At 40.8% G+C, this 15724-nt stretch overlaps 1 protein-coding gene across 1 annotated transcript; it reads right to left on the reverse strand.

The window, feature by feature from the left end:
- Positions 1-52: 52 nt before the first annotated feature.
- Positions 53-12691, reverse strand: spint1b (serine peptidase inhibitor, Kunitz type 1 b). Its single transcript, XM_060865992.1, has 10 exons — positions 12038-12691; positions 8855-9012; positions 8271-8412; positions 7323-7493; positions 4354-4386; positions 4102-4227; positions 3964-4014; positions 3704-3874; positions 1793-1855; positions 53-1714 (listed from the first exon to the last, which is right to left on the reverse strand). Exons 1-10 carry the CDS (start codon positions 12426-12428, stop codon positions 1548-1550), a joined length of 1473 nt encoding a protein of 490 aa, XP_060721975.1. The 5' UTR covers positions 12429-12691; the 3' UTR covers positions 53-1547.
- Positions 12692-15724: the final 3033 nt, after the last annotated feature.

The following is a 15724-nucleotide window of genomic DNA, read 5'->3' on the forward strand; positions in this document are numbered from 1 at the left end:
AAATGTTCAGCAGATTTATCCAACTCCAATATGAGACCCCATGAGGCTGTAATCTGTAAAAAGACTTTTTATTTATATTTAACATTTCATCAATTAACACCACTAACATTCTCTGAGATTAGAATAGGATTAGAACAGGAACCGGTCTCTCAAATCTGCCCCTGATCCCTCTGACCGCCACCTGTCTGTCTAACAAGCCCTGCCCCTTTACCCCACATTACATTAATCTACATGCCACAAGACCCCAAAGAACAACTCTGCAAACACAATAATATCCCATGAATATTTTCACAGATGGATCATGAATTTCACTTTAAAAAGTATTTTATAATATTCCCTTCTTTTAATGCCATATAATTATATACCAGTATAACTGTGATATTTATGTTTGTAAAATTCCCTTTATTAGTACACATTTAAACAAAGGTATAAAATGGTATAATAGTTTTATAAAAGACATTATAAACATAATCTGAAAAATAAGAAAAAGAAACCTAACCTGAGAGAAACAAATCAGACAAAAACATCAATAACAACAAAGCTGAAAATCATCAAAACATTATTTACACAACTTCAAATAAAAAGCTAAATGTATGATGATTAAAAAACACATTATAGGTGCTAACCCTAGGGTTAGGGTTACACACACCCTTCTGTTAGGGTTACACACACCCTTCTGTTAGGGTTACACACACCCTTCTGTTAGGGTTACACACACCCTTCTGTTAGGGTTACACACACCCTTCTGTTAGGGTTACACACACCCTTCTGTTAGGGTTACACACACACACTTCTGTTAGGGTCACACACACACACACACTTCTGTTAGGGTCACATACATTTCTGTTAGTGTTACACACACCCTTCTGTTAGGGTCACACACACCCTTCTGTTAGGGTCACACACACCCTTCTGTTAGGGTCACACACACCCTTCTGTTAGGGTCACACACACCCTTCTGTTAGTGTTGTTCACACACACCCTTCTGTTAGTGTTGTTCACACACACCCTTCTGTTAGTGTTGTTCACACATACACACGTACGTTCACACACACACACGTACAGTACGTTCACACACACACGTACAGTACGTTCACACACACACGTACAGTACGTTCACACACATACGTACAGTACGTTCACACACATACGTACAGTACGTTCACACACACACGTACGTTCACACACACACGTTCACACACACACACACACGTTCACACACACACACACACGTTCTCACACACACACACACGTTCACACGTTCACGTACACACGCGTTCACACACGCGTTCACACACACACACGCGGTCACACACACACACGCGGTCACACACACACACGCGGTCACACACACACACGCGGTCACACACACACGCGGTCACACACACACGCGGTCACACACACACGCGGTCACACACACACGCGGTCACACACACACGCGGTCACACACACACAATTCTATATGCACATTTACACAAACAGTAACTCGCACTACAAAATCACAATTCATATGCCCATCCAAAGTGTGTCTGTGTGTCTGCAAATATTTAGATCAGTGTGCGTGAATCCTCAGTTACAGCTACTGGTGGATTTGCTGTGGTTGGAACGCGCTGAGACTCTGACTTCTTCTTCCTGTTTCTCATGAAATAGCAACCAGCCAGACCAATCACAGCCAAGATCACCAACACGATGAGGACTCCAGTAGCAACAGAACCTTAAACACACACAGATATCAAACTTTGTATATACAGTATATGTGCGCACACACACACACACACGCACGCACACGCACCTTTGTGAGGTTCCTTTACTTCTTCCACTCGATCAAACAGCCCTTTTGCAAAGACATCACTTTCTAAAATAACACAAAAACAAAACAAGCAGAAATACACAAATAAACAAACAAATACACAAACAAGAATATTAACACGCAAAAAAACAGATACAAAAATACTAACACAAATATAAGAACACAAACAAATAAACATACTACATTTGTTGTAGATTATAAACTTTTTACAAAAATGTACTAAAACTGTTTATTTTGTTTATATTAGGTTTATATTGTCAGATTACTTGGAGCATCTGCTGTACACGTGTCTGTGAATGAGCTGTTACTATAAAAATAGACCTCAGGTACAAGTTCATGGTTTAATTGGTCTGCACTGTTTAGGTGGGTGGCGATCTAACATCCACATGAACTCCAGGACCCAAAGTTTCCCAGCAGAACTCTGTCCAGATCACCATACTAGTTCCATCGGTTCGACTTCTTCAAATAGTGCATCCTGGTGCCATCTCTTCTCCGGGTAAATGGCACACGCACTCAGCCTCCAAATGATGTGATAGAAAGTGCAATACATCAGACCAGGCCTCCTTCTTTAGCGCGGTCACACTGATCTTCTGCTGCTATGCAGCTTCATACACAGCAAGCAATGATGCACCATCTAACCTGAATCCTTTCTATCAGAGCCCACAGTTACTTTTTCAGCAGTTTGTGCTACAGTAGCTCTCCAGTGGGTTTGGACCAAACAGACTCTCCTTCACTCTCCTTGACAAAGCCTAACACAGCAGACGAAAGAAACATCACTTACTTCCCTTCAACATCGCAAGCATTTCAGCAGTGCAATCAGCGAAAAACTGGTGGAAACTGGTGGGACCCAGATACACCCATCTTCATGGAAGAACTGCAGTCAAAAAGCCAGACATCCGACGAAGAAACAAGACTAAGAGCCTCAACTATGCATGAAAACAGGAACATTGCAGTAGGTCTCTGGACTGAGGAGTCAACATTTTAAATATTTGTCTGTAACAGGAGGCAGGATGTTCACCAAAGTTTTGGAGAGAAGAACAATAATAAGCATCTACAAACAACAGTGAAGCATGGTGGAGGTCCCTGCAGGTTTTGGGCTGCATTTCTGCAGATGGAGTTTGAGATCTGGTATAGATTAATGATGTCCTCAATGCTGAGAAATACAGACAGATACTTTATTTATCATGCAGTACCATCAGGGGGCATCTGATTGGCCCCAAGTATTCTGCAGCAGGACAACGACCCCAAACATACAGCCAATGTAATTAAGAAAGTGACACTGTGACAATCTTCAACATAGAGAAGAGTCCTAGAAGAGTCCTAGAATCGATGGTTTGTCCCCACAGAACCCTAATCTCAACATCGTCCAGTCTGTCTGGATTACATGAAGAGACAGAAGGACCTGAGGCAGCTTACATCCACTGAAGATCTGTGGTTATTTCAACAAGATGTTTGGAGCAAACTATCTGGTGAGTTCCTTCAAAAACTGTGTGAAAATGAACCCAGAAGAACTGATGGTGTTTAAACAGGCAAAAGGTCACAAAAATATTGATTAGATTCAGATTTCTCTCCATTTTGATAATTGATAAAAATAAACTAGTAACAATTATATTTTTAAAAGCATTTGTACTATTGCACAGAACAGTATTATATAGAACATACAGATGCACTTATCCAGAACAACCTTTTATCTCATTTCATATAGCTGAGCAATTGAGGGTTGAGGGCCAGCAGCCCAGAGGCAGGTTGGTGGACTTGGGATTAGAGCTTGTGACCTTCTGATCAGTAGATCAGACACCCGGGCAGCGCAATTACATACATAGACATATAATATTATTATTTACACAGATTATGATATAATTGGATTCTAGAGATGATGAAATTAGATCTTACCCGTCACTCCTGCGCAGATGTTCATGCAGTCGTCTTTCTTCTCAAATCTGTTTCCGTTTCCAGCGCATCCTCCGTATGTGAAGCGAAAGCAAGTCTGTTTCAACGGGTCGTAAAACCAATGTGGCATACTCGCTCTGCATGGCCCAGTAACAGGAGGATCAACACATCGAGCTACACACACACACACACACACACCACAAGATCAGAACCAAACTACAGTTGAAACCAGCTGTTCCCTATGTTTCAGTTAGCAGACTCACTTTTCTCCTCATTCACTCTGATCTCCAGTAACTGAGACAAAGTCCTGTTCACTAACACACAAAAATAAACAGAAATTGTTTAAGTGTGTGTAAACAAGTGTGTGTGTGTGTGTGTGTGTGTGTGTGAGAGAGTGTTACTGTGTTGGCAGTTTTCTTCGTCTGATCCATCACTGCATTGTGGCTGTCCATCACATTCCACACTACTGTCTATACAACAGCCACTGGAACACACAAACTGACCTTCCTCACACGAAGAGTTACACACTAAGAGAGAGCACATGCGCACACACACACACACACACCTTGAGGTTTCAATTAACTACTTTATTTAAATGTTTAAAAATTTTAAATCAAAAAAACAACTGAATAAAATTTATATACTAAAATTACCTTCTGTTTTAATTTTTCTGCTCCCAGGAATCACTGAGAAGAAACAATAAATATTAAGAGAGGAAAATAAAGTATAACCTAAATGTAATTACTATGTTATATTAATTATATTAATATTTAAATACACTATAAAATAACATTATAACTGCTGTTGAACTGAACTAATTGATGTGTAGTTTTATATATAGAACTAATGCAGTGAGAAGCTTCTCATTTCTTAAAAAATGCCAGAAGACATCCTCTGGTCGGGGAAAAGACATTACTGACATAAAGACATTACAAATTATTGACCTCAAGCAAGCAAAACACCTAAAGAGATCTCTGAAACTACTGAAATTGGGTTAAGTACTATTCAACAAAATATTAACACCTTAAAGGATCATGAAGAATCAACATCTTTTAAGAAAGAATGTGGTCAAAAAAATCGGGTAAACAACAACAGTGTAACTCCCAGCTATAATAATAATAATAAAAATAATAATAAACTTTTATTTTGTATAGCGCCTGTAAAAGTAGCTTCTCAAAGCGCTTGACATAAAAAAAAATGAAATTAACAGATACACATAACATTACAGACACTAAAACTAACCATACAAAAAATAAAAAGCCAGTAAATAATAAAGTAATCACATAAAAGCTATAGAAAAATAAGTTTAAAGATTCATTCCTAATCTCTGAGGGAAGGGAATTCCACAATTTGGGAGCCAAAGAAGAAAAAGCCCGATCACAGTTTTTAGCCGTGTTGAAGACCAGCTTCAGTAGTGCGTAGAGCACGTGTCGGTATGTAAAGGGTTAACAGCTCACACAAATATCAAGGGGCCAAATTATTCAAGGCCTCATAAGTGAGCATGAGAATTTTAAAATCAATACAAAAACTAACAGGAAGCCAATGCAGTTTTTCCAGGATATGTGTGATGTAATCCCTTGCACTGGTCCTAGTCAGAATAATATCAGCTGAATTTTGTACTAACTGTAATTTACTTAGGGGAGCTTTAGGAACTCCAGCAGCAAAGCAATACAGTAAAAAGTGTTGATTAACTTTTCAGCCACAGAGAAAATCAACATGGGAACATGGGTCTGAGATGAAAAAATGATGCTTTGACAGTGTTACGAACATGATGGTCAAATGTTAAATTGGCGTTAAATATCACCCCCAAATTGTTTTAGTTTAGTTTGGAATTGTAAAGCTGAGCCATCCACACTTAATGTTATGGACTCTGCTTTACGCAACTGATGAGGTGAACCAATAAGCATCACTTATTGTCACAGTCTTGTCACTGTTCAGACAAACAAATCCATTTCTTAATCTTAGTAAAACATTGAGAGAGAAAAGACTCAGGCATATTGACATCTGGTTTTGAATGTATATAGATCTGAGTGTCATCGGCATAAAAGTGATAGTTAAGTTAAGTGATAGTTAAGATAAGTGATCCTAAAAGCTGTCCAAATATAAAAATGTAAATACTAAAAAGTAATGGGCCCAAAACTGATCCCTGAGGAACACCAGATTGCACCACACCAACCTTAGACTTGCAGTCACCCATCACAACAAACTGCTTACGATCAAAGAGGTAGGACTTAAAGCACCTTAATGCAGAATCAGAAACTCCAAAGATAGTCTCTAAGAGGGTGATTAAAATTGAGTGATCTATAGTGTCAAAAGCGGCACTAAGATCAGGAAGAATCAGAATAGATAGACGGCCAGAATCAGAAGCCATTAACAAGTCATTAACTAACGCTGTTTTAGTGCTGTAGAGTTTACAGAATCCTGACTGAAGTGGCTCAAAAAGATCATTAGTGGAAAGATGAGAACACTATGTTTAATATTGAAAGTAAGAGCATTCTCTCACAATGCAAAGAGAACTCAAGGGACTGGAACTAAACATATGTGTAGCCTTAAGACAACGTATCACTTATCACTGAGGCACCTTGGAAAAAACGCTTCAGTTTGCTAGAAAGCATAAAGATTTCACTCTGGAGCAAAAGGTCATGTGGTATGATGAGTCCAGATTCACCCTGTTCAAGAATAACAAGTGCAGCACGGTAAGAGGCCGATGAAGTGATGTACCAATCAGGCATAGTGCCTAGTGTGTAAGCCTGTGGTGCAGTGTGATGATCTGGAGTTGCTTCAGTTGGTCAGGTTCAGCACAATTACGTGCACGAAAATGAGGTCAGCAAGTGACCTGAATATACGACCAGGATTATTCGAGCTTAAACTGTGAAAGAGTGGTTCAGGAAGTATGAGACATCTTCACACATGAATAGCACAGAGTCCAGACCTAAAACCCACTGAGAACCATTGGGGTTAGGGTTAAGAGTAGGAGGAAACCTCTGTAGGAGTTTCTTCACATTTTCATGGTTTCACTGCTGAAGCCAAAGAGCTTACGAGTATAATTCTTGTCTTGTTGAAATATATGAAGAGGAGGTTAAAAGAATTTCAAAAACATTTAGGGTTAGGTATCTGGTGTAAAAAAATATCCAAAAGAGCAATAACCACATGGTGCAGCATGGTGGTGTTAGCATCTTGCTTTAATCTTGCTTTTCAGCCAAAACTGGGGCTTTGATCAGTCAAGACCAGATTTTAGTGCAAAACCTTCAGATGTCATGCTCACGTCTCTCCTCACCCACTCAACACCATCTATTGGTCAGGACCAGAGAGCTTCCTGACCTACTGCACCACGGTGGGGTTCACCAGCGGCACAGAGTAGAACAGGACGGACCTGCAGCAGGTGGTGGGGGCAGCAGAGTGTTTCATCGGTGCAAACAAACACCCCCCCCTCAGGGAAGAGCTTCTTCCCACAGGCAGTCAAATTCATAATTCCTTGTCCTACCCCCTCCCCTCAGTACCAAACACTAAGGTGCAAAAAACCCACACCTCTTAAACTACAAATGTTGGCACAAAACCATCAGTTACAATAGAACTGAATTCAGTACTAAATGTGAACATATACAGAGTTCTTGGTTTGTACCTGTGGTGCCTTTACAGGCATCTGAACACTCCTGCTGTGACAAGTAGTTGTTGTTGTTTTGTTTACATCCTCCGTATGTGAACAGCTCACACACATTTGATGCAGCGTTAAAGTGCCAGCGAGGGAAAGAGCCACGACACGGACCCACCTTCATCGGGTTCAAACAGTGAACTGATAAACAGAAGAAAACAGCAAGAAGAAGAAGCACAATTATAACCTGCAAAATAAAATAAGGGTTCTGAATAGATAAACACTCCATCAGTTTCCTCTTATATGGTCTTTACCACTGATTTATTTTTAGAGCTGCACCACAGCCTCATTTATCAATCTTTTAACAAAGTATAAAGAAGAGTCATCGTAATAACTCCAACATCACTAACATGTTGTGAACTGATCATCTGCCATACAGATTAATGAGACTCTGTACTTAAGTCTACAATCTCACAAGATCTCAGAAGACTCACATCTTCCAAATTTCTGGTGAGGCAGTTTTTAAAACTGTGTCCATAACAATTACTTTTTCATTCTCTGATAAGTGACACAATCCCTCACTCTTATCTTCTCTTTCTGTCAGTCTTAATTCTCACACCTCAGCTTACATCTTTCACCCAAACACTTAATGTGATGTTATTTGCTTGTATTGTCTCTTTGTATGAGAAACAGAGAGGACCACAGTGCAGACACACACGCGCACGCACATACACACACGCACAAAAAAAAACGCACACGCGCGCACGCACACACACACGAATGCACACGCCCGCACACACACGCACATGTTAACCCTGTTCAAGGAAGAGTTTAGCTTCACACTCCCAGTGTGTGTTAGTATCGGTCCACATGGTGCTATCCATTATAAAATGATTTTTATTATGATGAATTACTAAGAATTATTAATGACTTAATGTGATAATAATGATACATTCTTATTGAATAATAAATACTGACCCTCAGATTGCGCTTGTGTGAGGACGAGCACGGTAACAGATGCACTGTCTGACTGTCCAGCTGAATCAGTGACAGTGAGCTGAAAACGATAAACTCCAGGATGAAGGTTCAGCAGCAGTCTCTGATCTGCATACTGTGTTTCCTACAATAGAAAAATATACAAAAACAAATATCACTGTAATCAGAAAGAACTGTACATATTTTACACAACAGTCAGTCTAGAAAGAAAAAGCTATTTAATTGAAAGATCAATTTATGTGATTTTTCCATTATTAATGTGACCACAAGATGTAGGTAGGGTCTGAAAGAATGGGGTGATGAGTACAGGGGCAGGAAGGCACTTCATCTACAGTCCAGCCCTAAGACTAAAATTTATAAATCTCTACAGTCTCCATACAGTGACTAGGGTGCTGACCGGTTAAGTTACTGATTTACACAAATAATGAACTGTGCTGGAGTGATCTGACCACAGGATCTTAAACTTTAACCACTCCTTCATACTTTAAGTGTTTATTTAGATCATACCCCATAACCTCTCTCATATTCAGCCTTTACCTCCTCAGTAGTGTGTTAAAGTATAGTACCGTAATCACAACAGTACGATCTCCACTCAGAAGTGTCCACTCGTATTTGGTGATATTTCGGTCATCCCAGCTTTCAATGCCGTTCAAAGCAACTTCTTCTCCAGCTCTGGTCACAACGTCAGGTCCTGCGATAGCTATTGGATGTTTATCCTCTTCTCCTGCAAAGCAAGAGCACAACACTCATTTCCTTCACAGGTACAGACCTTGTGTCACCTCTTACTACATAAAAGTCTGTGATATATGGCTCAGTGGCGGCGGCGGCTCAGTGGCCGAGATTCTTTAGTGATGTGTCAATTTTACAGTGGGTCAAAAATGTTTTTCTCTTCTGTTTTTGTACTTCTGTAAAGCTGCTTTGAGATTTGTTAAAATTGTTAAAAACACTATACAAATACAGTGAAATTGAAATACACTACTGATTAGCTGATTTTGAAACTAAGAATCGTTACAGATACTGTTACTATTACACACAGTATGGTAGTCAAATTATCCAAAGTCTTTGGAAATTTCCAAAGTCACTGGGTCCATGAACAGCAACAGGTTCCCTGGTTTTATAAAAATGATTAACACAGATTAAGATGAACTCTGATCAAGTGAAATCATCTTGTTAACTTTTAAATATTCTACTCGCATCTAATTTTCCCCCAAAGCTGTGATTTCATTAGAGGTAGAAAAAGCCTTTGACTGCACTGACTACTTATTTTCTGTCCTGGCTAAATAGTTTTTGGTAAAACTTTATTTTCGTGCATCATATTAATCTATACATCCATATGAGCTCATATCAGCAATACTGCTGTGTATTCTTCTTAGTTTCCATCGTATCAAAGCACTTGACAAAGGATGTCAACATACCCTTAGTCTTTGGCTTGGCACTGAGCTCCGAAAGTGTCACCACAGACTAATGGAATCATTCGGTACAGTATTAAGAATAAAAAAATCCTTTCATGCTGATGAACTTCAGTTCCGGTAACTGAAACCAGTTTGAAAAAATTTGTCTCTTTTTGGTTTTTCAGATTGGGCATCAATATTATTCTTAGGGTCTTCAGGATGATAAATCTGTTCTAATAATTATTAAAATAATAGCAATTTTAGTGGTGAAACAGTTGCCTTCTTTCTGTGTCTATCTGTAAGTTTAGGTTAGATGCCATAAAAGACTCCACCTTTTTTCCTCTAACAGCGATGATGACTGAAGACACACAGTACAATCTTCTTTTCATCTGTCTGAACTTCTACCTGCCTCCCAAGTCTACTTCTGCACCCAGACACACTGGATGTCAGCCCTCCAGATAAAGCTGTTCAAGAGCTTCAGCTATATCCATTGCTAAGAGGTACGAGCATATGTAATGGCTGAACAGTTGCACTCAAGCCCTTCTCACTATACACAATGCCAAGGGCTGGAGTGGTGTAAAGCACCAACACTGGACTCTGGAGCAGTGAACCATCTCTGGAGTGATGAATCATGCTTCATTATCTGACAGTCTGATGGACAAATCTGGTTTAGGTGTAAATGAGGAAAATGTGACAAACAACGTAGTGGAGGAGAAACTATGATCTGTGGCTGGGAAGGGTTTGGTCTCCTTTGTTACACAGAATCATGACTTCAAACCTCACTAAACACCTTTGGGATCAACTGGAACACTGACTGTACCCCAGACCTCCTCACTCAACATCAGTGCCTGATCTTACTAATGCTATTGTAACTGAATGAACACAAAATCCCAAAGACCTCCTGTACAACCTCCAGAATCTTGTTTTCCCAACAAGCTCAAATAGGTGCCATGTCCAGGTGTCCACCTTCTTTCAGCCATAAATTATATTTGGTACCTGATGCTTCCAACTCATCAGTTCCTTTGTTGTTGTCTTGCATGCGCTGAAACTTTTAGACTAAAGATAAAACATAACATATATTCATCTGTGCCTCCTTCCTGAACAGTGTATCTGTTAATTAGCTCTGAAGGGAGTCCTGTTTAAAGCCACTGGAGCACTCCCAATTATGTCACTGGCCAATCAAAAGCTGCTAAAATCATTACTACATATACAGTCTTTGGAATCTTCCAGACTGTTTCAAGAGACAATGAATTTTGATATAGTGAATAAATAAATTCCTTCTTAGGCTAAAACAGTGAGCTCAATATCTAAACCTTAGTGTTATACTGTACAGGTGTTTATTTGAATTGTAAGTTTTATTTAAAGTTCATCAAATATTATAGAAGTATATATTTAATAGTGTTCTGTAGAAACCGAAGAAAAGAAAAAACATCAAGACAATCCTAAAGTAAAGCTACAGTACAGCTAAGTAGCTACAACCAGGTAACAACTGTTAAACCATCACTTTCTACAGTCAGTTCATTTTGTTGTTATCTGTCCTGTATCTGGAGGATTTCTGAGCCTAGATTAACCAGCTAGCAAACTGAATAATGCTAGTCAGCTAGTTCGATCATGATAATTGACTTGACTGGTATGTGGTCACCTAGTGGCCAAGGTGCTGGCCTACTGATTGGAAAGTTGACAGTTCAAATCCCAGGTCCACCAAGCTGCCACTGCTGGGCCCCTGTGCAAGGCCCTTAACCCTCAATTACTCAGTTGTGTAAAATGGAAGGTGCTCTGATTAAGGGCATCTGCTAAATGCTGTAAAAATGTATATGTATTTTCCCACTGTAAATACTTCCTATTTAACTCTGAATGTGATTTAATTTAAATAAATTCTAATGTTCAACTTTTAACTAAAATCCTGTCACAACTCTTTATCTTCTTTATGATAAAAACCTGAACATTTATATCGTTTTTTAATCAGCCAATCATGTGCCAGCAGCAACACAATGTATAAAATCCTACAGATACAGATCAAGAGCTTCAGGTAATGATCACATCAAACTGAACAAAAAGTCTAATCTCTGTGACTTTGACCGTGGTGCGATTGTTGATGTCAGACGTGCTGGTTTCCGCTGGTCTCCTTCACACATCAGTCTGTAGAGTTTCCACAGAACAGTGTGATGGTGTCTTCACCTGTATCTGAGGAGGTTCTACACTGTGCTGCCGCCACATGACCTGCTGACTCTAGAACTGCATGAATATACAGGTGTTCTAATGTTAAGATAAAGTAAACTATTTAAGTTTATGAGAATAACCAGGTATTAGTGTGTTTTAATAGTGACTGACAGACAGACAGACAGACAGATTGCTGACCAGATTTTCCCCCCGGACCGCGCAGGTGTCTCTCATAAACCGCCTCCCGGATGTATGTAATGAATCCGGATTTCTTGGAGAAGCTGCAGACGAACCGATTTCGGTAAAGACAGTCGAACAGGAAACAGTTTGTGAGTAGGTCTTCTTCCGGTCCTGTCTGTATCAGTGCCAGATTACACTGGGAGTGCCGACAGCACGCGCTCAGACAGGCCTCCGGTGTCCCGACACTGGGGTTGGAGACGTAAGTCGCTCCTTCCGCCACACTCTCCTCTGTGTTTAACACAAACCCTCCTCGGCCTTTTTTAAAGTCTTTACTGCAGCTCTGAATCGAAGTGTGTATCAGGAGCAAAAACACACAACTGCAACACACAGCAATGCGCAGACAAGCCATTGTATACAGACTAATACTCACAAAATGCACAAAGCCCGTCCGTCTCCTTAAACACACGCGCGCGCGCGCGCGTTCGGCACTAAGGAATAAAACACAGAAATTCGGCGAAATAAGAGAAGAAAATAAAGCTGCTGAAAAACACGCAGTTTTCCTCTTGTTCTGTTATCAGGATCAGGAGGGATCTCTAATCTAATGTAGAAGACTCCCGATTAGTTGGCGCAGCTGCCAGAACATCGCTGAGGTGTGTCTTTAACCCTCACCTGTAAAACTCACCCAGGAAGTGCCCCCTAGGGTGACGTCATTGTGGGAGCGCGAATAGCACAGAAAGCAAGGTTTAAACTGAAAGAAAGACAAACAAACACACAGACTGAACTTTAGGGTTTATTGTCGGTCAAAGTGTAAAAGTTGCGAATACTTTTGTCTTTTGTTTGTGGTGTTTTTATTCATGTTCATTTAAGACACAAGCTCAGACAGGACCGACACACACACACACACACACACACATATACACACCCTTGTGCAACGGGTTCTATATTTTGTAATAACCGTCTCTCGTGTGTGTGTGTGTGTGTGTGTGTTGGGCTGGGGGGGGCTTGCTATGCTGCAAATAAAATTGTTTTATACAGAATATATGTTATGAATGATGTGAAAGTACTAATAAAATTATGTTATAATCAAACTAGTCATATAGTTGTACTATTATTACTACTGCTGTTAAATTGCCCTATCAGCCATCAGTTCATTGATGTTTGACGGTTTTGAGGGTTTACACCAGCTCTCATTAGACCCTGCTGCAGCATCTCAGTGGGGTTGAGTCAAGAAGCTTTTATTGTCATATCAACCATACAGGGCTCCCCCCTCCCCACCACCCATTAAAAAACAACAACAAAAAAACACAAGTGTTTGTAAGTGTTGTAAGTGTTTGTTGCCTTTTTGGACTCCTTTATCATTTGTAATGTTGCTCCCATTTAAAACAGTTCGGCTCAAGCCCAGACATTTTTAGGGTCATGATTGAGGACAATGTCCCGTCCAGAGACAAGCTGTTTTGTGTTGAGGTTTTGTTCAAACCGACCATCAAAAATACCCTCTGGGCATCAGCATTCAAATGTGGAAGCACTAAAACCAAGGCTACTTGTTCTGAGCAGGTGTTGTCAGTGAACCGGGGCCCCCTGGCACCATCTCAGGGCCCCCAGTTTGAGAACCACTGGCCCTAGACTACTTGTTCTGAGCAGGTGTTGTCAGTGAACAGGCTGTAAAACTGTTGGCTAAGTTACAGACACTCATGAAAAACTCATGCTGATTATCTGGGAAACGTCTCTAACAGCAGTCACAATGTCATTGTTTGTGTCAAATAAGTTGTGAATTTGTTGTAACATTACAACAGGAGATCATGACTTACTCTGTGCTCAAAGTGATGCTCGCAGCTCCAGTGCTTTTCTCTGTGGGTGGATGAGGATGATGCTGAACAATTCCAGGATCTGCTTTTTTTCATTGGTTGTTGTGTTAAATCTTACCCAGATACAATAGTGCTATTTTCTGATTGGCTATTGTGTAGCCTCTTTTTTTGATTGGCTGATAAGTGTCAGGCTCGAATAAGAGCTCCAGGGGAGATGCGCTTGATTCCTGCCCGGTTCCACAGAGACAGCGGTGTGGACTGCTACATATTGGGTGCTGCGGATTATTAAATATATGATAAATATTAGTTTTTTTCTGTGTGAGAAATGCAGTGTGTGGTGGGAACGTGACAAAAGACCGACATGAGGGACTGTCACGCTCAATGCGTGACACTTGAGAGCCCTGACCATATATAGCTGTTGCAGTACACAGTGGAATGAGACAACGTTTATCCAGGACCATATTGTTACATAAAACAAAGACAGAGCTAAGGACTTAGTAAGTAAGTCTTAGCCACATAAAGTGCAACTGTGCAACCTTGTGCAAACAGTGCAGGACAAGACAAACAAGACAGTGCAGGACAAAAAAGTGCAAACAAAAAATACAAGACATCACACAAAAGACAACACACAAAAACAGCACCGACCAGTGTAAATACTGAATGTTCAAACAATATCACGTGTGCAGAAATACTGGAATGAACACATTATTATAGCAGCATTTATGAGGTATTATAAAGTATTGGGCAAAATAGCAATCAACTGAAATGTGAAAGACAGAATGTGTAAAGAGCGGAAACAGTGTGTAAAAACATCATGTAAACAGTATGACGGATGTCTTTGGAAAAGTGCGTATTTGGTGTAGGTCTGTGCAGTCCATACAGTTGGTGGGTGTGTGTGTGTTGTGCTCAGTACTGTTCAGTTCAGTTATTAAGGAGTCTGATGGCTTGTGGAAAGAAACTGTTACACAGTCTGGTCGTGAGGCCCAAATGCTTCGGTACCTTTTTCCAGATGGTAGGAGGGTGAAGAGTGTGTGTGAGGGGTGTGTGAGGTCCACAATGCTGTTGGCCTTGCAGATGCAGCATGTGGTGTAAATGTCCATTATAGAGGGAAGAGAGACCCCAATGATCTTCTCAGCTGTCCTCACTATCCCTGTCTTGTGATCCGATATGGTGCAGTTCACAAACCAGACAGTGATGCAGCTGCTCAGAATGCTCTCAATGGTCCCTCTGTAGTACCTAGTCAGGATGGGGGGAGGGATATATCCTTTTCTCAGCCTTTGTAAGACTGTAGACTTCTTTGGGATGGGGACAATGATGGTTGTCTTGTAGCATGTAGGATCAACAGCGCTGCTCAGGGAAATGTTGAAGATGTCAGTGAAAACATCTGCTAGCAGTTCTGCGCATTCCCTGAGCACCCTGCCAGGAATGTTGTCTCGTACAGCAGATGTCTGTGGGTTAACTCTGCATAGAATTCTCCTCACGTTGACCGTGGATAGACAGAGTACCTGATCGTTGGGGGGATGGATGGTGTTCCTTGCCGCTACGTTGTTCTGCACCTCAAACCGAGCGTAGAAGTCATTCAGTACATCTGGAAGGTAGGCATCACTATTACAGGCAGGAGATACTGTCTTGTAGCTCATGATCGCTGGTATGCCTTGCCACCGCTGTCCTGGAAGTGGCTGTAGATTGTCTGGGCATGTGTCTAGGGCTCAGTCTTCAGCAGAGCATGCACTTTAGCAGTCATCTACGGCTTCTGGTTGGAGCATGTGGTGTGGCTCCTGCTGGCCAGGTTTTCACCTGTTTCAGAACCGGTTTAGAGTCTGACAAGTGGTCTGTATGCTGGAATTAGCATAACAGAGATTATGGCTGAGTTGCCAAGGTGGGGCGGGGCTCCGCACGG

The sequence above is a fragment of the Tachysurus vachellii genome, chromosome 3 (genome assembly GCF_030014155.1).
Source record: "Tachysurus vachellii isolate PV-2020 chromosome 3, HZAU_Pvac_v1, whole genome shotgun sequence".
NCBI classification, from domain to species: Eukaryota; Metazoa; Chordata; class Actinopteri; order Siluriformes; family Bagridae; genus Tachysurus; species Tachysurus vachellii.